Raw genomic sequence first — 24,060 nt, forward strand, 5'->3', positions numbered from 1 at the left:
ATGACTGTGTAAAAACAATTCCTTCCTTTGAACTACAAATTAGAGGCTTTCTAAAAGAAGAGGTGTAAACTATTTCTAAATAACAATGTGTGTGCACAACTGAAAAGGGATGGCCATGGCTCTGCTATGCATAATAAGAAATGACTACTGTACACACATTCATGGGGGGAGTTCCCAGCCTCTAGACTCAGGATCATCTGTTTCCTGAACACCATTTGCTGATACTGAGACTAGATGATAGCCAAGCATATTAGGAAGGAAATGAAACAAAACAGTTCATTAAAACTACAGCACCCCTCTGCATGTAACTATATTCTATAGTGCATGCAATTATGATCACATTTCCAAGCAAATAATTTCATGAGACAAACCAAAATTTTTGATCTAACTAACCTGATCAAATTAATTAACTCTGCATAAAATCGATTAAATAGAGCATTTACATTAAATTATTTTGCAGTAGTTTTAAAATGATTGCATACAAGGATAATAAAACATATTTAATGTGAAGTCAGTATACTACAAGCAGGGAGATCTGATGTAACCGAATAATCTCTAATTGAAATAATAATTGAGAAAAAAAAAAAAAAAGCACTATGGAAAAAGGCATTAGACTTCATTACCCATTCTTATTAAAGCACCTTGCAAAATGTGACAGAATTTTGCAGGGAGTAATCTATGTTTATAACAAGCTGTCACTGGACATTAGGGAGCATCCGTACACTGTTAGAAAACTAATCTGAACTTATCCGTAGTGATCATTTTGGGTGATCTAAGCCGCAAGTTGGTTGTGCAGCAGCAACAATAACAAGGAGATATAAGGGATATTCCAAACCTTAAAATGTCTTCCTCACCACCAAATAATTAACCATACTGTATTAAATAAAAGATGTACCACTAAGCTGGAGGCACCCTGTTGTGAAAAGTACAGCAGAGCTACAGTAGCAGTCAGGAGAGTTGGACCCAACACTGAAATCGAGGCCAATGCCACAAGAAAGCTTTGCTCACGTTAGATTTTTACCAGAGATGCTCCTCAATGATTGTCTCAGATGATGAAAATCTAGCAGATGTAGTGTTACAATGTAAATTCTATAGGCAATCCGGTGGCTTATGGCCTGGTCACAATGGATGCATTGCTATTCCAATTTCAGCAGTGAATCTCCGAGTGCAAGCAGCAAGAACAACAGCACTGTCTGACGCTATGTGCAGCCCTGCAGTCAGACAAAGCACTGCTGCAAGCATTTCTGTGTGCACTGTAGTGCTGTCCCATTCAGGCCTCTTTCAGCCCACCAGTGCCTTTCGGGTGCAATTAAAATGCAGCCCAATGGCAGCGGTTGTAACACCACGCATGTCAGCGCTTGGCACGTGGTGAAGTTGCCCACCAATGTATTGGCTGAATACAGCTGGAGCCGCCTGCCGATGTGACTCCATGGAGGGGCCGCCTATCCAGCGCTGAGTGTTAAACAAGCACCTGGCCAGTGCTGGAAAGCAGCTGACAGGTGGTGAATATGCAACTCCGGGCGCATTCACAGTGGGACATTACTGTCCTGCGTTATAAAGTCATTATAACGCAGGCTAACACACTGTAATGTTAAGCCTATGCGACATTCACAGTGTGACGTTAATGTTGCATTATAAATGTTGCGTTATGGTAACTCACTGCTTGCAGTGCGTTACCTCTAAACACAGACATTAGATACAGAGAGGCATACTTTGCTGTGCTATATATGCTGGGTGTGTATATATTTTCTTTTCTTTTTGAAAGCTGCAGTTTACTTTGAAATCCCAATGTTTTTACCCCATTATTCCAAGCATTCTATGTAGTATTAGAATATAGGCAGTGTATGGACATCAGATTTGCTCATCTCTGAACCATACAGCCACTCCTCTATTCTTGTTTCTCTGTTTAAGAGCTTATTTCCAATGCATGTGAATTTTTGTGTTTTCGCATGCTAAAAATAGTCTATGGGCTCCTTTGCATTACATGTAAATTGTTTGTGTTCCATTGTAAGGAAAAAAGCAAACAAACAAACAAAAAAAAACACCCGTCAGCCAACTGCATTTTTTGCACATTGCACACTACTACAGAGTCCAAATCGAGCATAATGGCTCCCTATGGCTCAATATGTGGAATGTGAAAATGCACATACGTTTTACAACAGGCAACTAAAGAGGAACAAATTGACATAAAAATTCACACATTTCCACATTTTCCTATGTAGTAAAAAAAAAAAAAAAAATAAAAAAAAAAATCACATGCACATTTTCACACAAAACATAACCTTGTTGTGCAAATGGCCTCTAAGGATCCGTAGATCTGATCTGACTGGTGCTATCACACTCGTTTTCTCTTTACTATTAAACAGGGAGTGGTTCTCTTCCATTTATGTTATTATTGATCCTTGATCCTGGCTGAGTGCTCATATTATTGTTATGATTTTATTAAATAGAACAGTTTCAAAATAACCCAAGGACTTCCTGCTTCAATAATAATAAACGTGTAGCCTACAGCCTAGCGACGCACTGAATATGGCCCCCAAATTGATGCCCAAAGGGATCAACTCCCGATCCCTGTGGGCGACAGTGATTGTATGTGTGTACTCCAAACTAAAAGGTGGCCATACACTAGGGTTGCCGCTGTATACCGGTATTACGGTATACCACGGTTTTAAAGTGCATGCTTATCATACCAAGCAGATTTACAAAATACCGGTTTTCTGCTCCCCTGCCATTGCTCCACCATTGTCCGGCTCTCCATCTCCCTTCGAAGCAAGCTGCAGCGGCTTGCCGACAGTCTGCGCAGACGCCAGAGGGTGACGCACGTCCTGTAATGCTGCGGCTGGAGCACATATGCACAGCGCTCCTGGCTATGGCTGGAGCGCAAACGTGATCTGGCGTAGCGTGGGGTGTCATCAAATGACGCTCGTTCCTGGCCAGTGTCTGCGGACATGGAGAAGCCTGGGCGGCGGTGGCACCATGATTAAAATAACGAAGGTGGAGGGGGACAGAAAGGAGGACAAGGAAGAATCAAAGGTAGGGATGATCATGCCAATCGATGCTGCAGAAGGAAGAAAGGAAGCACCATCGCCATGCCATAAGGTTAGTAGCCACTAGCCAGCATTACCCACTCAGCCCCCACTCATGTCACCCCACATGCACAGTCACGCCAGTGGCCTCTGCCTGCGGCACAGCTATGCTAAGCCACACCACTGCACCAGCCACCAGCATTTTTAAAGTGGACCACACCTGAACTCCCACACGCCCAATCACTCGAGCCCAGCGGCCTCTAAGTTACCCCACTGAGGACACAATTGCACTGAGGGCCTGCCTGCCTGAGGCACAGCTACGCTGAGCCACACCACTGCACCAGTCACCAGCATTTTTTAAGTTGACCACCTTAACTCTTGCACAGGACAGATTGGCTACCTAAACTGCGGCCACCTACTACTGGCTACACCTATCCCTGTCTACCCACGCTGCGACCAACTGCTACTGGCTACACCTATCCCTGGCTACCTATACTGCGGCCACCTGCTACACCTATCCCTGTCTACCTAAGCTGCGGCCACCTATTACTGGCTACACCTATCCCTTGCTACCTATGCTGCGGCCACCTGCTACACCTATCGCTGTCTACCTAAGCTGCATACACCTATTACTGGCTACACCTATCCCTTGCTACCTATGCTGCGGCCACCTGCTACACCAATCCCTGTCTACCTAAGCTGCATACACCTATTACTGGCTACACCTATCCCTTGCTACCTATGCTGCGGCCACCTGCTACACCAATCCCTGTCTACCTAAGCTGCGGCCACCTATTACTGGCTACACCTTTCCCTTGCTACCTATGCTGTGGCCACCTGCTACACCTATCCCTGGTTACCTATACTGCGATCACCTATTACTGGCTACACAAATCCCTGCCTACCTAAGCTGCAACCACCTATTACTGGCTACACCTTTCCCAGGCTACCTACACTGCGGCCACCTACTACTGGCTACACCTATCCCTGGCTACCTATGCTGCAGCCACCTGCTACTGGCTACACCTATGCCTGGCTACACCTATCCCTGGCTACCTATGCTGCGGCCACCTGCTATTGGCTACACCTATCCCTGGCTACCTACGCTGCGACCACCTGCTACTTGCTACACCTATCCTGCGGCCACCTGCTACACCTATCCCTGTCTATCTAAGCTGCGGGCACCTATTACTGGCTACACCTATCCCTTGCTACCTATGCTGCGGCCACCTGCTACACCTATCCCTGTCTACATAAGCTGCGGCCACCTATTACTGGCTACACTTATCCCTTGCTACCTATGCTGCGGCCACCTGCTACACCTATCCCTGGTTACCTATACTGCGGCCACCTGCTACACCTATCCCTGGTTACCTATACTGCAGCCACCTGCTACACCTATCCCTGGTTACCTATACTGCGGCCACCTGCTACACCTAACCCTGGTTACCTATACTGCGGCCACCTGCTACACCTAACCCTGGTTACCTATACTGCGGCCACCTGCTACACCTAACCCTGGTTACCTATACTGCGGCCACCTGCTACACCTATCCCTGGTTACCTATACTGCGGCCACCTGCTACACCTATCCCTGATTACCTATACTGCGGCCACCTACTACTGGCTACTCCTATCCCTTGCTACCTATGCTGCGGCCACCTGCTACACCTATCCCTGGTTACCTATACTGCGAACACCTATTACTGGCTACACCTATCCCTGCCTACCTAAGCTGCGACCACCTACTACTGGCTACACCTATCCCTGCCTACCTAAGCTGCGACCACCTACTACTGGCTACACCTATCCCTAGCTACCTATGCTGCGGCCACCTACTACTGGCTACACCTATCCCTGGCTACCTATACTGTGGCCACCTACTACTGGCTACACCTCTCCCTTCTTACCTATACTGCGGCCACCTGCTACATCTATCCCTGGTTACCTATACTGCGACCACCTATTACTGGCTACACCAATCCCTGCCTACCTAAGCTGCGAACACCTATTACTGGCTACACCTATCCCTGGCTACCTATGCTGCGGCCACCTGCTACTGGCTACACCTATCCCCGGCTACCTATGCTATGGCCACCTATTACTGGCTACACCTATGCCTGGCTACCTATGCTGCAGCCACCTATTACTGGCTACACCTATCTCTAATGCCACCAGGACTGTGGTGGGGGTGGTGCACATTATCTAAATATAAGGGGGGGGGGCCTCGGGTCCAAAAAACCTGTATAATACCATATACCGTCATACTGTGCTTTTTTTTTTTAAGGTTATCATACCGTGGCATTTTATACCGTTGCAACCCTTCCATTCACTGGTTGATATGGCCAGTAGATAGATCCCTCTTCGATCATTATCTGATCAGAGAGAGGATCTATATGCTCGATTGCCTGTACACACTGCACACATTTTCAAATCAATTTCAGTATGAAATCTTTGAAAAGCTGTGTGCCTGCCAGGTCCCAGTGCCCCCCCACGGTTCTCACCTGTCTGCCACGTGGTCCTGGTCTCTGATACTTCCCTCTGGCTGCTCTTTACTTTAGCATCCCCGGTCACCTGTGTGATGTAATACGGAGACAGACACTGTGACCACTAGAGGCCCCTAGAGTCTATCCCCTGCATTACATCACCCTGGCGCCCGGGAACAGGAAATGAAGAAGACGGGGATAAGATGAGACTGAGTCGTTCTGCAGACAGGTGAGAGTACCTTCTCATCGGACCCTGAATTTGAACTTGATGTGCGCTCCTGAAAAGATTGACCCAATCAAGCAATATTGAGCAGGCCAAATGCTGCACCGATTTCTCACTGATTAACTAAAGGTGCCCATAAACTTACTCGATTTCCCGCCGATAAACTGCAGATTCGATCACTGATCGAACCTGCTGTGAAATCAATGCGCAAACGCTGACCAATTTCCGTCCGAAATTGATCAACCCAGTCAATCTGTCCGCACGGAAAATTTCCCTCGATTGCCGGCGGGTCGGGAGTGCGTTGATAGCGGTGTTCGAATGTCCGACTCTAGCGGCAATACATCACCTGTTCCGCCGGTGCATGCCCCCGCTGTCCCTTCTCCGTGCTGGCCTCTGGCTTGCTTCACTTACTTCCTGTTGGGGAAAGTTTAAACAGTAGAGCGCCCTCTACTGTTTAAACTTCCGTTAGGAAGTAAAGTGAAGCTGAAGCCCAGAGCGGAGAAGAGACAGCGGAGACCGGGGGACTCGCGCCGGCCGGATCAGGTAATGTATGTAGGGGGCGGCGGCAGCGGCAGTTCCACAGATAATCGAATCGCACAAAGAATCGTATCATGTAGATTGGGCTTTAGAGGACTAGTGGAGGGGAAACTTGTACTAATACTAGCTTTTCACCTGAAATGTTAATGAATGATTGTTTCTGGCCATACATATCCTGTGTGTGTGCCTCAGGCACACACGGACACAATGGATGCAGCCTTTTCAAAAACCTCACATTGTTTTGTTGTGCACAATTAAACAAAGAGGTAAATGGATACCCTCTAATTTGTTAATGCTTGACTTGTTTGCATGTAAATCAACCACTGAGTACAAAATAATCCCATCCTTAATTCAACTTTGGAAGTCTGTTGTGCACAAACATCCATTTCCATGACACACACTAAAGTATGGCTGCTCAAAGTCCAAATGCAAAACTTCCTTGACAACAAGAGTCCAGTAAAGAACATACATGTGAAAAATAATTTTATAAGGCCTCTCTAGGACAGCTGTCTGAAAATGATTAGAGAATGATTAGATGAGCAAGCATTTAAAGCATTCACAAAGTACAATGCAATAGCCAAACAGAAGCAACAGGTGTTATGAAATTCACATAAATGAATGATGGATAAGACAACGTACCACGTACATAAATAAAGCTAGTGAGAGCAGAGTGTAATGCTATGCACAAGCATCAAAATGCTGCCCTCTTCTGGGATCAGGACTTGACCCGTTGGGCAATAGTTCAGGGTCAGGTTCTGTACAGATATGTCACTAGCCTAGAGGCTACAGAAGCATCTGTTACTATGGAGCAAGGAGGAGGGATAACGCACGGCGCACAACAGAGAGGATTCTGGTTAGTGGGGTGAGTTGAGAGAACATGCTAAGGGGTCACTCAGGTATCAGACATCGCTAAAGATTCAGCATGATGGATCTTTAGGCGACATCAGGGGCTTCCATACACACATTAACTTGACAGTTCACAGCCTAGTTCCATCTAGAGCAGGGGTCTCAAACTCGCGGCCCGCGGGCCATTTGCGGCCCGCGATACAATATTTTGTGGCCCCAAGGCCCCAGAGCTTGTAGGGGCCCCCAGTGGCTACAAGAGGAAAAAAAAAATTTTCAAATCGGCCTTATAGTTTTTGAGAAAATCGATTTTAAAGTTGCAAAGGAAAAAAATACACATTTAAAAACCTGCCGACTTTAATGGTTAATAGCAAATCCACCTTAAATGCTAGAAACCCTAAATTTGCAGGATATGTTAAGGAGATCATTAGGAATAAGAGGAAAATTAATTTTTCAAAAAGACCTTATAGTTTTTGAGAAAATCGATTTTAAAGTTTCGAAGGAAAATAGTATACTTTTAAATGCGGTAAGGGCCCTTTTCCACTACAGCGTTTGCGATTGCTTAATCGCAAAACCGCAAACCGCTAGTGATTTGTCAAATCGCTACAGTTTGCTTTTAGCATAGGAATCGCGGTAGGTCATTTCCACTACCGCGATTCGTTTTTGACCGGATCGCGATCGCGCGGCGGAGCGATTATTGCCGCGATTTTGCTATGCAGTGCATAGCATAGCAAAATCGCGGCCGCGAACGTCGGGGAATCGCCGGTAATTGCGATTCAGCAATCGCTAGCGTTCAGCGTGAACGCTAGCGATTGCTAGTGGAAAAGGGCCCTAAATGTCACTTTTAGTAGCAAACCTAACGGTAGTGTAATTTTACATGTATCAAAAGAAAGAGCAATAAATTTCCAGACAGGGTTTCCAGGGGGACCATACGCAGCCGCAGCGCTTTGGCCAGGGATCGCTATACAGCCGCAATATGGCTGTATGAAGATTCCTGGCATTTTTTCCTATTTTCCCATTTTATTTTATTTTTATGTTTAGAGTGTGGGAATTTTTTTTTTTTAAAATTATGTGGGGTCCCCCCTCCTGAAACTTTTTAACCCCTTGTCCCCCATGCAGGCTGGGGTAGCCAGAATGAGGAGCTCCGACCGATTGGGGCTTCACACCCTGACTATACCAGCTGCAAAAAAGGTCCCTTAATGCCGATTTTTGTTCCAGGGTATCTGTTGGGGGGGGGGGGGGGGGGGGGGGGAGGGCAGGTTTATTTTGCTCTGGGGCCCCATTGTTGCTTAAACCGGCCCTGCCTGCCGGCAAAAGCATAAGAGACTCGGAAGCGAACTATATTTGCCCATTTTACCTTATAGTTCGCTTCAGTGCTCCCAAGTAATCCGCCGCATCCCCGCCGCTAAACAAGGGCTGCAGACCCCCAAATCCCCCGCGCAAACATCCACGACTGCGCTGAGGGGCAGAGCTTCCAGCTGTAGCTCTGCCCCTCCTGACGTCAATCGCCAAATGGATCGCCGCCTCTCCCCCGCCCCTCTCTGTGAAGGAAGAGTGAGAGGGGCGGGCAGAGGCGGCGATCCGCCGTGATTGACGTCAGGAGGGGCAGAGCTGAAGCTGAAAGCTCTGCCCCTTCCAGGAAATGCCGGCGGATTGCCCCCCGGGGCGATTTGGGGGCTCTGCACCCCTCGTTTTGCGGCGGGGACACGTGAACTCCCTTATGCGGCCCAGCCTCATCCTGACTTTGCCTCCTGCGGCCCCCGGGTAAATTGAGTTTGAGACCCCTGATCTAGAGTGTGTTGATTGCTTCCTTGTAAACAATACCAGTTACAAGCAACACCAGAAACAAGCATGCAGCTAATCTTGCCAGATCTGACAATAATGCCAGAAACACCTGATCTGCTGCATGCTTGTTCATGCAGGACAGAGGATCAGCAGGACAGCCAGGCAACTGGTATTGCTTAAAAGGAAATATGGCAGCCTTCATATACCTCTCACTTCAGTTGTCCTTTAAGCAATCAACACCCTCTAGATGGAACTTGGCTAAGCCGACTGTTCAGCCATTCTTGGTCAAGAATCATGTGTACAAATGTTCCTGCTGTTGCCTAAAGTTCGGCCAAGTGCATTGTTCCTCTCCTTACCTTACCTGCTGAACTCGCTCCATCATGCACCACACCACCGACCCTCCTCCTCTCTCCATAGCAACAGTATAAGTTGTTTTCGTACACAGAGTGAAGAGTCTGTACAGCATTCATTCCCCACAGTGGTGCCCACAGGATTGGTGGTGCTTGTGCATGCCGGTTAAATCTACTTTCAACTACAATGCTCTCATGTACTATTCAGAAACACTGGTAACACTGTAAAAGTGTGACTATTTGACGGATTTCCATCTTTATAAGCATACTTGAAATAGTTGCTAAAACCATACTGTGTGTCAGAAGACTCGCTAAATACACATAATATAGCTGCAGGAAATTTCCAAAAGCAGCCATAGCAAATCATAGATGATGGCTAGATCTATGCAAACCTATTAGAGTGTAGGTATTTAACAACTGCTTGGTCAGACAGTACATAACAGATGGTCTACAGCTGCTGGGAAGAGAAATACAACACTGTAGCTTTTACTTTCCTTGGATCTTTTTATTTACATTTGTCAATTCCAAGCCGTGACAACTTTTCCACATAGCAAAAATGTTTTCAACTAAAAAAGTCAGCCACAAACTTCCCATGCAGTAAATTGCAGAGGGTAGCAGGAAAAGCACCCACATCTGACCTGACCAGCCAGGATCTGCAAAAACTGTACAAGGCCCGCAGACCAGAACTGAGACCACTGCCGTGGCCAACGCAGCATTGAACGAAGTTTCTCCATTCACTGTAAGGCCACGTTACCAAAGAAAAGTGGTGAAAGTGAAAAAGACACACTAAAGAACCCACTCATTAACTGCAGATTGAATCCTTTCCCCCTCAAATCTTGCAAAAACACTTTTTACAGTTGACTGGAAAATACTTGGTACATGCACTTGAGAATGGACGTATTGGCCAGAAACGTTGTGCCGGTGTTTGTCTGTGTATTCTGCCATTGAATAAATAGTTTAGCCCTGGTCCTTTCTGTACTGTGTTGGACCATCTAAGACACAGCCCATATGAAATAATTTATTAAAATGGTTGTAAACAGGAAGGTTTTAGCAAATGAAGGGTCCATTCGACCAGAACTGATGTTTGAAAATTTAGCAACAGCATAGGGATCTTTGATTCAATAATGGTTGAGTGGAAACGCCATTTAAGTTAAACTATCTAGTTTACGTCCATTTTACCACATAATGCTCAATGGTTGGAATACAAAATGACAATCCTAACCCTAGAGGTGGGCCTTCAGAGTTATACAATGCCTCGCCACAGCTGAGCCAACAACAAGGCAGCCAGTGAGAGAGTTTGTCTACCTCTGAACACCACCCTCTCACATGTAAAACTGCTGGTGTGTGGATATGCTAGCTGTAGGGGAAACCACAACACACTAAAAAGCCAGTCCATTGATTACAAAAGAGAAAATGAAGTTCTCCAGTGAAAACAAAGTTCCCACAAATGACAAAATGGTCATAGTTCCCTGCAATCTCAAATTCCTTTTAACACTAAGCTCATGTCTACGGATTGAATCACCATATCTGGAACGGAAACTAGCAACAGCCTCATGCACACGCAAGAGGTGGCCATAGGTTCGACTGAGGTATCTGGTCAGGGTCGTCTCAGTCAAGAACCTATGAGGTTGTACAGCGGTTTCCAGAGGCCTACCGACTACCAATGTCACTTAAAGGACATCCGAAGGTGGAAATAAACTGATGAGAAAAACAATTGTATTTATCCTCAGTCTCCTAAAAATGACCTTTTTTTTTTTTTTTAGATATCCAACAGTTTTATTATATATTTAAATCTAGTTATTACGTTTTTACTGTTTCATTGTCTCTGCTCAATGACACCTTCATTGAAGTAGGTCAGAGCTCAAATTATGAATTATCCACCCTTTTTATCTCTTTCCTGCTCTCAGAAGCCATTTACTGACAGGAAAGTGTTTTATGGCTGTAACTACTTATCAGTGAGGGTTATGTTATAGTCTGACCCAGTCCAACCCAGTCCCTTCCCGAGCAGAAACTGTCACTTGCATAACTGATGTTTAACTTCAGGCAGAGAAAGAAAATAAGGAACACAGCCTAGTTAATTGTGTGCTTGGCACTGTACATACACATGTTTACCTCATCATGTCACATGTCACTTCGATTGTCCTTTAATGAACTGGCATGCTGGATCTTTAAAAGGTGCATACACACTGGATCTCCGCAAACAACGGGTCGTCAGCCCCGCCCACGGGGCGGCCGTTCTGCTGACAGATTGCCTGTGTGTACAGTCTGTTGGCAGGGTGATAAGGCTGGTTTTGACAGATCCGTCGAGCTGTCAGCAGAACGGCCGCTCCGCCAGGCGGGTCTGATGGCCCGTCGTTTGCGGAGATCCGGCATGTGTACGCGCCTTAAGAGACAATCAGCAAGTCCATTGTAACCATCCCTAGGGAGGTAGTGACCCACTAAATTGTGACTTGAGGTACCCATACACTGGCTGATTTCTGCCATCGATATATGGTCGGTTCGACCGCTCTGACCAAATCGGCTAGAAATCGATGCAACAGGCAGCATGATCGAACGACCGATCGATTTCAGACTGCTTTAGTCGATCAATCCGGATGGTAAATCTAGGTCAATTGGCTACTGGCGGCAGATCGATGGCCCATAGCGTTGCATTGGATCGAATAGTGCAGCAATGCATTTCAATGGATTTTCAATATAATTCATACTGAAATCTATTCCTAATGTGTCGCTCACATCAGATAGATTCCTGTCAGATTCGACCTGATAGGCATCTGGAAGGAATCTGATGGTCGAATCTGCTGCATATCTATAAAGCTGGCCACTAACGGTCCAATTTCTAGCGAAAAATCGTTCGAGCGATCAGAAATTCTGATCGGATTGGTTGTAAATAATCTCCATTGGTGGACACAATCGATTATGAACGAGTGAAAAAAATGTCGTCCAAATGAATTTTCGTCGAACGAAAATTTGGATTTTCTTGGTGGTCGTGATAGATAGGAAGCAAAGATTGGTTAGTTGATGGTGTAGTGAACGATTTTTCGTCCGATCAGAATTTCTGATCGCTCGAACGATTTTTCGCTAGAAATTGGACAGTTAGTGGCCACCTTAAGTGTATGGGTATCTTTACACTACTCCATTTTTTTTTTTTTAAGTCCTGTTGTCCCAGTAACAATGTATGTGTATGTGCTCTGGAAGGGGTGTAATTATTTCATTGATTCTACAATACAAGTACTAAATCAAAAGCGCTATCATACAGTAATCCTCAGTAACCATTAACAAAAGCTGATTTCTTATTGGCTGCTGTATTTCCATGCCATGCTGCCACTTACTATTAAATGTGTCTGATGTTCTTCACATAATGCATCAGTTCTCAACGTGCAGACCCATTCAGAATGAAATATTCCACAAAAGTCATTTGAAAATTAATACTTCTCTATTTCAGTTGCAGAAGTAATGGAAAATGTGACAGAAAGGGAACTTTCTTACTGCATTTTAGAAAGAACATGCAACATATTAAAATAGAAATCACTGACCCAAATCAAGTAGCTTAATACTAGCACAAGTTCTCATTTCAATCTAGCTATTTTTTTTGCCTGCCATGTGACAAAACTTTCCACTACACTAAAAAATAAAAAAAAAAATGAAAAATGTAAATCACAAACTTCGAGTAATTCTGTTGGGTTTGGTGAGTTTTTAATCCAACAAGGCACAAATCCTTCCTTGATGGTTAGAAAGAACTAGAGGATGCAGTTTGAGGCCTGGGCCACACTAGAGCAAACTGTTGATAGGCAGTGAAATGCCTCTCAAACTTGCACAACTGCTCACTGCTGCCTGGTAACTGCACACTGCTGCCTGGTAACTGCTTGCTGTGCACACAGCTCAACAGTCCGTGGAAAAGAGGCCTTAGTCTCCTTTTTCATTAAGTAATGAGCTAGTGTAATTTGAGCCCCCAGCTGTCTGCCGAGTTGTGAGCTAACAAGTAAACAAGGGAGGTTAACCCTTTCTCTGCTTCTAGCAAACCAGAAAGTAACTACACTGCAGCATCTCTGAATGAGCTCTATAAAACAGTAACAAGGAAATGTTTTTCTTTAGAGGTTATTATGTTGTTGCTTATCTTTTAGATCAGTGAGGAAGTTCTGGGTTCAGGTCCACTTTCAGTGCTGAGAACAATTTGCCCAAGGATGACAAAGGGTGCAAAGAGACAATTTTAGGGACAGGGACAACTTCAGACACATTTTAGAAGCAAATTTGCAAACAGGGGTCAGTACACACTGTAACTAATGTACAATCAGTATAGACACAGAATAAAAGCTCACAACACACTGTAACTAAACAGGGCTGTAGAGTCGGTACAAAAATCTTCAGATTCCAACTCCGACTCCTCAGTTCATGAAACCACGACTCCAACCCCGGGTACCCAAAATGGCTCCGACTCCAACTCCTTAGTCTAATACTTAACAGGGCTGTGGATTTTGTACAAAAATCATCCTGCTCCTCAGTTTATGAAATCAATGACTCCGACTCCGGGTGCCCAAAATTGCCCCGACTCCGACTCCACAGCCCTGGTAACTAGTGTACAATCAGTATACACACAGATATACATATACACACACTTATGGTACAATAACCCATAATTTACCATTAATATGGAAAGCCCAGCTTGTGCTGTAGCAGTTACACACACACACACACACGTTTCTCAGCAGAAAGCTAATAAACCATATCAGTACAGTCATCGTTCATGAACTATCACTCAAAGAGATAAGGAAAGATCCTTGCAAAGATAACTAACATGTGACTGTAGCTAAAGGTAGCCATACACTGGTCGATTTGCCATCAGATTCGACCAACAGATAGATCCCTCTCTGATCGAATCTGATCAGAGAGGGATCGTATGGCTGCCTTTACTGCAAACAGATTGTGAATCGATTTCAGCCTGAAACCGATCACAATCTGCTGAGCTGCCGCTGTCGGGGCGACAGCGGCAGCTCAGCAGATTGTGATCGGTTTCAGGCTGAAATCGATTCACAATCTGGGCCCCCGCATACATTACCTGAAGCCTGGTCCCAGGCATCTTCTCCGCATCGGCTCCCGGCGGGAATCTTCTCCGCATCAGCTTCCGCATCCGGCATAACTTTCTGTCACTCCAGTGACAGCGGAAGTTCAAATAGAGCGCCCTCTATTTGTACTTCCGCTGTGACTGCAGTGACACAGGAAGTTAATGCTGGATGCCGGGATGCGGAAGCATGCCAGCCGGGAGGTGATGCGGAGAAGATGCCGGGAGCCAGCTTCAGGTAATGTATACCTGCGTCGGTCATACGCCGCTAGCGATGCGCTCCTTACCCGCGGCGGTCGACGGTAATTTCCCGCACGGCGCAATCGACGGGACCGATCTATTTTGGGCCGAAATAGATCGAAAATTAGCGTGTTGCGTGAACGATTTGACAGCAGATTCGATCCCAGTGATCGAATCTGCTGTTGATCGGCGGGTAATCGGCCTAGTGTATGGCCAGCTTAACACCCTTTAAAGGACACCTGAGGTGAAAAACAAATGAAAGAAAAAACTGTATCTATCCTCCTACTCCTAAAAATGACTTTTTAAGATATTCCACTGTTTTACTTTATATTTAAATCTACTTTTTAAAGAAAACCTGTAACTAAAAAAAATAAAAAAAAAATAATAATGTTCCCCTGGGGGTACTCCCCTCGGTTGGGGGGGGGGGGGGAAGCCTCCGGATCCTAGCGAGGCTTCCCCCATTCTCCTGTGTCCCACGGCGGTCGCACTGTGCCTCTCCGAACAGCGGGGATGTAAACATTTACTTTCCCGGCTCCAGTGCAGGTGCAGTATCGGCTCTCCACTCGGAGAAAGTCAATCGCTGTCGGTCCGCTCTACTGCGCAGGCACAAGTCTCCTACACCTGCGTAGTAGAGCGGACCCGACAGAGATCGTCTAATTCCATCTATTTCTGTGCTGAGAGCCGCAACAGCGCCCCCGCTGGAGCCAGGGAAGGTAAATATATCAAGCCTTGTCAGGCTTGTCGAGCGAGGATTGCGGGACGCTTCGGGGAAGCCGTGCACCTTTTACAGCCTGAGGACGGGCAGCATGTCCGAAACAGCTCTCGGCCAGTGTCTGTTGCAGCTTTTTTAACGTACACACGTGAAGTTTTTCTGCATGTTGGACTTGTTTATCCTTCATACTAAGCAACTGTTGATTATTGACAGGTTTGTGCTGGAATGCCTTTTATGGACTATGAGGGTCTCATGACTCCTATCTAATGCAAGTTCCGGCACCTGTCTGCGACACTTCTCTATGTGAAGGACTGTTTGTACAATAAATATTCACAATGATTTGCATTTAATTTGGAGTGTGCTGATCTTCTGTTGATTTGAGATAAAATATAAACTGAAACCTTAGCAAAACTTTAAAGAACCCAACTAGAGGGGCAGTGGTATGAGCTGGAGGAAAGGAGCAAGCCAGCATAATGACATAGAAAAGGTCTAACAAAGATAATGGCCCGATTTCCACTGTGCATAGCATGCATCTTGCAAGATGCAATCCTATGGCAGCTGTGATGCAAGACGCATCCAAATCCCTCTAGCTGTGCTATTCACCGCTGCAGAGATCCACATGCATGATGCTGTATTTCCCTGTCCAAATTCCAATGCGGGGAAACAACCTGCAATAGATTACTCCGCTTGGCAGACATGCTTGATAATCGAACGACAAAACCCTTAGCCGCTATCCTCACTAATGTTTTATGCCACCCCCCCCCCCCCCCTTCCGGTGCCCCTGCAGTTATACTTTACCTGTCATGGGGTCCGCTGCACTTCCACATTCTGGCCCCATGTGACTACCGGCATATAGCGTGCAAATACTTGCCCATCATGTTATAACGTCGGTAACCACGTTGGGCCAGAATGCGGACGGCTGCAGGTAAAGTATAGCTGCACGAGGCACCGGGGAGGTGGGTGGTTTGTGAGGAGACATAAAACAATAGGGGGATAGTGGCCAGCATCACAAGTCTGATACCCGCAAGAATTCATGCTGAAATCAATCAGAAATCAGGCTGCGGTTTACAACTGCCAACAAATCTCTCTCCGATCAGAAAGAGATCTGTCTCTTGGCCGATCGGCCGCCAAAATCGCTAGATGTATGGGTACCTACAGGCCTAGGACAGATGGGTTGATTAGACTGTCCAAGTATTTACCATTAATTATTTGCAGATCACTTGGAAACATCTGATAGATGAGCCTCCATTTCAATGCTGAATGATAGATATGCGGATAAATATCAAATTGATTGCACACAGACTTCAGGGTTTAAAACAATGGTACTAAAAGTTGCATGAAAGCAAAAGATGAGTTTACATGTGCACGCCGATATGGCATTCCCATCTGACCAATCACTGATCAGGATATAAATCAGCTATGAGAATTAGTGTGAATCTGATTGTAGGTAAAATTCCTAACATCATCCATGAGTCGACCAATAACGACCGCCTCAGCCGAAAATCAGGCATGTGTACAGAGACGTCCAATTACCGACGTGCAAGCGATCCGCCCGACGGGTCAACTCAAACCACAGAGAAGGCTGAATCCTTTGTGCACGCCGCTTACCCGCACCACGAATGTGCCATTCCGTACTCCCTTCGCATGGCAACAGTACGTGTTGTCAGCTATACAGCTGACTCGTGTCTGTGCAGCCCAGCCCAGCGATGTCACCCAAGGGGATGGGGTCCCAATCCCCAATGTGTGACATCCATCAAAGGTGTGTAGATTTCAGAATCACACTACAAAAGGATCCCTACCAGGATGAATTTAATAAAATGACTCCTTATTGTAGGTTGTTGTTGTTGTCGTCAATCCAGTTGCACAACAAATCCAAGCAGAAATTGTAAAGCTCAATGCCCCTAAAAAACAAAGGCCCTTCAAAAGAAAAAAAACAAAAAGCACAGTTTTGTCTCAGCTGTTCCATGCACAGTTGTGCATCCTAATTAAGCAATCCCACAAGCACTTGTGCATTTTTTAAATGCCATGTGACCATAGCTCAGAAAAAGGCTGACCAGAAAGACCACAAAACAGGCTACAGTGAACTGTAAACTGGTTAATTCCAGACATTCAACTGTTCTCATAATATAGTTTTTTTGTGATAGTGCAGTTTCTCTACTTGCAAAATACTTCTTCAGGGCTTTCTAACAAACATGCTAAAGAACAGTACAGAAACTCATTTCTGTACATGGAGTTGTGAATCAGACACTGGCTTCAAATGCTACCTCGCCACTGTTTCTAGTGGTGAGGTGAAATCTCCTCATGTACAGTATTTTGGCTTTTTTTCTGCTATGGTGCAATTGCATTCAGCAATCATTCCAGTACATGCTTGGCGCAGTACCTCGGTCCATGCACCTAATATCTCACTTATGATGTTGCCAATCTCTATCAAAGTGTGCACCTCCAGCACTGCAAATGCAGCCACACACATTGCCAATGTACACAAACTCCGTGATAAAGTAGATCAGACAGGTTAGTACAATGGAGTAATGCCAGCCAATTGTATCCCATAATAAACCCCTTGTGATTGTTGCAGTGGGCAGAAGTGAAACAGTGAAGTAGAAATCTCAGTGCCAAAGCAAATAAAGTATAAATAGTATCTAGATAACTACCAGTTTCCATCAAAAAGGCATATATTAAAAAGAACTTTTTATATGTATATAACACACTAAATAAGCAACTTTGTGCCAAGTATATACTGTACCTGCTGTGTCCCAAATAGAGATGTTGTAGGGTCCCCATTGTTTCAGGTAAAAGGCTCCACCAACAGTGCTGACCGTGTCCTGAAATCTCCTCTCCATGTACCTGTGCAGAAGGGAGGTCTTCCCCACGTTCATATCTCCCAAAAGCACCACCTTCAGATCGGGCTTCTTCATCATGCTGCTACAGGTCTACCGTAAATAAGCCCCTCAAACCGCTGCTGCGCAACAATAAGGACAAGTCCGGGGACTTTTCTCCACATAACACGGACCCGAGCCCTGATCTAGTCCTCAGAGAGCCTCAGTGCTACAGACGCGCATGAGATAACTCATCGCTGAGTCTTCCTGCCTGCTGTGAGTAAGTGCACACACTTCCACAAAACTTTGCTAACTTTGCAGAACGGGGAAGGGATGGAGAGTGCAGGAAGTTAGTCCTCTCCTCCAGCCCCCTCCTTGGCTTGGCTCCTCCCCTCCCATAGCCTCCTCCATGATGGTCGGTCAGACTCAGACGCGACAACATATTGCTGGCAGAGAGGTGAGTGCGGCTCGCCTGTCTCCTGTGGTGACACCTGGGAGCGCTGTATGTATACGTATTGTATAGTGTACTGTATAGCCATATACATGAGGCTGCTAGTGCGCATGCTCCGCGCTTCATGTCTGTGTTCTCTGTATGCGATGACATAAGAGCAGGAAGTGACAGTGCAGTCTCCTCTTTCAGGTGACTCAGGCAGCCGTGTGATCGGGAGAAGAAGGAGGCGGCACCCGGAAAACAAAACTCTCGGCCGATACTGAAGCAGCAGTAGCAGCGGTGGGGTGACAGACACGGAGAGCTCAGCAGCGGAAGCCACCAGCCGTCAGCCATGGCCACCTTCATCTCGGTGCCTCTGAAGAAGTCCTCCGAAGTGGACATGGTCAAACCGCTCAGCAAGTTCATCCAGAGCACGTACCCGGCCGGGGAGGAGCAGGCCGAGTACTGCCGGGCGGTGGAGGAGCTGAACAAGCTGCGCAAGAGCGCTGTGGGCCGCCCGATGGACAAGCATGAGAGCTCGCTGGAGACCATCATGCGCTACTACGACCAGCTGTGCTCCATCGAGCCCAAGTTCCCGTTCTCCGAGAGCCAGCTCTGCCTCACCTTCACGTGGAAGGACGCCTTTGACAAGGGCTCCCTCTTCGGCGGCTCCGTCAAGCTCAGCCTGCCTAATCTGGGCTACGAGAAGACCTGCGTGCTCTTCAACGTCGGGGCCCTGGCCAGCCAGATTGCCTCCGAGCAGAACCTGGAGAACGACGAGGCCCTGAAAGCCGCTGCCAGGTACTACCAGCTGGCCAGTGGAGCCTTCTCCCACATCAAAGACACGGTGCTATCCGCCCTCAGCCGGGACCCCACTGTGGACCTCTTCCCAGACACGGTGGGCAACCTGAGTGTCATCATGCTGGCTCAGGCTCAGGAGGTCTTCTTCCTGAAAGCTACCAGAGACAAAATGAAGGATGCCGTTATAGCTAAGCTAGCCAACCAAGCAGCAGACTTCTATGGAGATGCCTTGAAGCAGTGCCAGTACAAAGATGCTTTACCCAAAGAGGTGTTTCCAGTGCTGGCAGCTAAACACTGCATTATGCAGGCCTATGCAGAGTACCATCAGTCTTGCCTTGCTAAACAGCAGAAAAAGTTTGGAGAAGAAATTGGCAGGTTGCAGCATGCCGCAGATCTTGTCAAAACAGTCTCCTCCAGGTACGATGAATATGTCAGCGTCAAAGACCTGTCTGACAAAATCCAGCGAGCTTTGACTGCGGCTAAGAAAGACAACGATTTCATTTATCATGACAGAGTTCCTGATTTAAAAGATCTTGAGCCAGTAGGAAAAGCAGCTCTTGTGAAGCCAACACCAGTCTCATTTCCCATGAGTCAGAAGTACAGTGACCTGTTTGAAAAAATGGTTCCACTTGCTATTCAGCAGTCTTTGAGTATCTACAACCAGAGAAGGGCTGACTTGGTTAATACAACCATCGGGAGGATGAGAGATGCCACAACCTTGTGCAATGGTGTGCTTGCCTCTTTAAACCTTCCTGCTGCCATTGAGGACATCTCTGGAGACAGCATACCTCAGTCGATTTTACAAAAGTCAAAGGCCGTAATTGAGCAAGGTGGCATCCAAACAATCGACCAGCTGATCAGAGACCTACCAGAGCTTCTGCTAAGAAATAAAGAAATTCTGGATGAGTCCCTAAAGTTTTTGGATGAAGAAGAAGCAACAGATAATGACCTAAAATCTAAATTCAAGGAGCGATGGCAGAGAACACCTTCCACTGAACTTTATAAACCCCTAAGATCTGAGGGCAATAATCTCCGTAATGTTTTGGATAAAGCCATAGCAGCTGATGCAGTTGTGAAAGAGCGTTACCAGTCTCAGAGGGAAGCCATAGCAATTTTGTGCAAGCCGGAAGCAGAACTCAATGCAGCCATCCCATCTGCTAATCCCGCAAAAACTATGCAGGGCAGTGAAGTTGTGAATACCTTAAAGTCATTGCTGGCCCAGCTGGATGAGATAAAGAAGGAAAGAGAGCAGCTTGAAAATGACATTAAATCTGTCAACTTTGATATGACCACCAAGTTTCTCACAGCTTTAGCCCAGGATGGAGCCATTAATGAAGAAGTTCTATCTGTGACCGAATTAGATCGGATGTATGGAAACTTTACTGACAAAGTTCAGAGAAATCTAACAAAACAAGAGGAAGTCATCAGCAATATCCAAGTTGCTCACCAAGAATTCTCAAAAATGAAGCAATCAAATAGTGAAGCTAACCTAAGAGAAGAGGTATTGAAGAAATTAGCTGCAGGGCATGACAGCTACATAGAACTTGTAGCTAACCTGAGAGAGGGAACAAAGTTTTACAATGACCTGACAGAAATTTTGCTCAAGTTTCAAGGAAAGTGCAGTGATATCGTCTTTGCCCGGAAGACAGAAAGAGATGAATTGTTGAAAGATTTGCAACAAAGTATTGCCAGAGAGCCTAGTGCACCCTCAATGCCAGCAGTACCAAGTTACCAGAATGCTGCAGCTCCATCTCCTGTTTCTTCTGGTGCATCAAGCATGCCCACTCCAGCACCAAGGACTGTTTATACCAACAAGCAACCTCCACCCCGTCCTCCTCCTCCTGCAGTTCCTGTAAGTGCACCTGTTGCTCCTGTTATGGCACCACAAAATATGCCTCCTCCTGTAGCAAGTGCTTCTGCTCCAGTGCCCTCCCAGCCTCTTTCCAACACAATGCCAACACAGGCACAGGGCCCCCCTTTCCCAACTTATCCTGGATATACAGGCTATTACGGAATGAATATGCCAGTTGGCTATAATCCATACATGTATGCCCAAACCATGCCTCCTTACCTATACCAACCTCAGTCTGGGCAGCCACCTTATCCAGCCCAGCAGCCTGGTTTTCCATGCCAGCAGCCACCTTATTACCATCAACCTCAGTAAGAAATGTATTGAGAAAATTGCTTGTGGACTGAAAAAATAACTTTCGGTTGCAGTAAGTGCACTGTACAATACTTAAAACTCCTCCAACTCTTTCCTGGGTTGGAAGAACTGTTTGAGTTAATCTTCTGGTTTGCACTAAGCCGTTTCTTTCTGCCTATTTGCAAACACAACATGTGATCAGAATGAAAAAATGACTCATAGTTTTGCCTGATAAAATGACCTTTCTTGAGCTGATACGGGGATTCTTTGATAATGTGCTCATTTCCCTGTTAACACTATGCTCTTTCACATATAAATTGGGGTTGATAGCTCTATTTTTTCTTTCTCTATTTTTACTCATTTCTTTATGGTTTAGTTATTGTATGCTATATTGTCTATTAATCAAAAGCATTGTAAATCATCCTATTGAAAAATAAATCTAAAAAGCACAGCATTGCTTGCAAATAATAGTCTTAAGATTTTATGAAGGTATAATTGTTAATGTATTTTGTTTGTTTTTACACAGTGGTTCCACATATGCTGGTTTATATAGGTTTGGCACAGCTTGGTTACTTGTCAATAGCAATATATTTTAAATAAGGGCATAGAGTATATATTTGGATTGACCTATTTAATTTAACAGGGAATATTAAAAAAGAACCCTGTTTGGTTGAGATGGTAGAATTTTTCATCTATTATAGAAGCAGTGGAGTGTTGTACCATGTTAACCATCAGTATAAGCAAGACCTTTTGAATCAGGATGATACCATTTATTGGCTAACTTAGAGGTGAATAAAAAGTAAGCTTTCGGCCAATATGCCTTCTTCAGACTTTGTTCCTGTACAGGATTATACAGGAACAAAGTCTGAAAAAGGGGTATTAGCCGGAAGCTTACTTTTTTATATGGTATCATCCTGATTCAAAACTTCTTGTTTTATCTATTATAAAATAGTATATACGGTACATGGATTGTGATCTTTATTCTTGTTTAAATTAAAACTGTAACTTTAAAAAAGGAGCATGCTTAAATCTGTAGGGGAAAGCCTCTAAATGCTCTGAGGCTTCCCTGATTCTGTGACCCCTCAGCTGCCGGCTGGGACCCTCTTTCTTTGCAGCTGCACTCTCCTCCATGTATGAGTGTGGCTGCTTTGCACAGGCGCAAACCCACTGGTGCCTGCATGGAGCCGATCTTGCACGTCCATACCCCATGCATGATTAGCTCCATGCTACTGCATGGGCCATACCTTGTGCCTGCCACCTTCAACTTTTAATGTTTGATATTGTTCAGAGGAGAGCAGCACAGGAGGGGGCGTAGGGAGACCGGGAAAGCTTGTGGAGACCATCCAGAGGCTTCCTTCCTACTGAGGTAACTTTTTATTATGTGTAAGGTTTCAGGTACCCCTTTAATGCAGACCTCAAACCAGCAAATGTTGTTTCTTATTATGTCTTTTATAACTAATTGTACATGGTTTATTGCAAGCTTTAAAAACCTTACGTTTCTTCTTCGGGCATTATACAGAACTGGATCAGAACCATACCACGGTACAGTTCAGATCCAGTTCTGTACAATGCCTGAAGGAGAAACTTAACGTTTAGAAAGCTTGCAATAAACCATGTGCAGTTAGTGATTCATTAAAGGTATAACCGGAATCAACGTCTTTTGTTAGTTTGATATCTGCATATCTGCTCCTTGACTAACACCGGACCACTCTTCACTTGCAGGTACCCTTTTAAAAAATTACTTTGCTGTTGTACTGATCTATTGGCTTCAGTCCAGGGCTGTGGATCTGACTCCTCACTTTATAAAACCTCTGACTCCAGGTACCCAAAATTGCTCTGACTCCACAGCCCTGCTTCAGTCAACTGCGTCACATATTTGAAACAAGTATGCAGTCACAGGAGTCCCATCACATGATCTGTGCACTTGTGACTTATCTGACTGCAGACTTTGTTCTAACACCTGATCTGCATACTTGTTCTGTGACTCAGCATTTGGCCATGTAATCATGGTCTATAATGCTGAGTACACACAATATAACTTCCTGTCCAATAAGTGGGATCAAAGCGATTATTTCCAACATGGCCAATCAGTGCCCAATCGATAACGAGATCGATTTTGGGAAGGTATCGTCCCACTATTGATGGGGAGCCGTTTGGACATGTACACACGATGCAATTTCCTGCCAGATTACCTGTTGATCTGACAGGAAATTGCTTTGTATGTGTCCAGCATTCTGATTGTTAAAAATAAATAAATAAAATCGTAGTGTGAGTGCAGTTAGCCCTGAGGTTGGCAGCCTGTCATCATTCATTAGAGATGCTCAATGAAATGCTAAAAAATCCAGCTTGCATGCATAAAGTGTACAGCTTGGTATTGTGCCATTCAACATCAATAAGGCCTGATACACGCTGGCTGCTCTTTTCACTGTGTTTGCATCTGAAAAACACATTCTCTAGAATGAGAATTGTGGCATGAAAACTATTTTGCCACATTTCTCATTCAAGTGAATGAAGATGTTTTTCAAAACCAAAATGCAGCCAGTGTGCATCAGGCCTAAGGAGTGTGTTTGGCCTAAAGCCTGGTTTACACTTTCAATTCTGATTGGCCTATC

The 24,060-nt window shown here is 45.4% G+C and overlaps 2 protein-coding genes across 2 annotated transcripts in view; one reads left to right on the forward strand and one right to left on the reverse strand.

Moving 5' to 3' along the window:
- Nucleotides 1–18,479, reverse strand: part of RAB20 (RAB20, member RAS oncogene family) — a 38,889-nt gene extending 20,410 nt beyond the window's left edge. The window contains exon 1 of the mRNA XM_068268041.1: nucleotides 18,002–18,479. Within this exon, the coding sequence (XP_068124142.1) occupies nucleotides 18,002–18,176 (175 nt within the window). The 5' untranslated portion in view covers nucleotides 18,177–18,479. The remainder of the gene's footprint in view (nucleotides 1–18,001) is intronic.
- PDCD6IP (programmed cell death 6 interacting protein) lies at nucleotides 18,445–21,916 on the forward strand. The gene is made up of 2 exons (XM_068268040.1): nucleotides 18,445–18,531; nucleotides 18,715–21,916. Exon 2 carries the CDS (start codon nucleotides 18,857–18,859, stop codon nucleotides 21,467–21,469), a length of 2,613 nt encoding a protein of 870 aa, XP_068124141.1. The 5' UTR covers nucleotides 18,445–18,531; nucleotides 18,715–18,856; the 3' UTR covers nucleotides 21,470–21,916.
- Nucleotides 21,917–24,060: the final 2,144 nt, after the last annotated feature.

The sequence above is a fragment of the Hyperolius riggenbachi genome, chromosome 2 (assembly GCF_040937935.1).
Source record: "Hyperolius riggenbachi isolate aHypRig1 chromosome 2, aHypRig1.pri, whole genome shotgun sequence".
Classification (NCBI taxonomy): domain Eukaryota; kingdom Metazoa; phylum Chordata; class Amphibia; order Anura; family Hyperoliidae; genus Hyperolius; species Hyperolius riggenbachi.

What these genes read in the sequence shown, in the direction of transcription:
- PDCD6IP (XM_068268040.1), top strand. Translation starts at nt 18,857, where the DNA reads ATGGCCACCTTCATCTCGGTGCCTCTGAAGAAGTCCTCCGAAGTGGAC.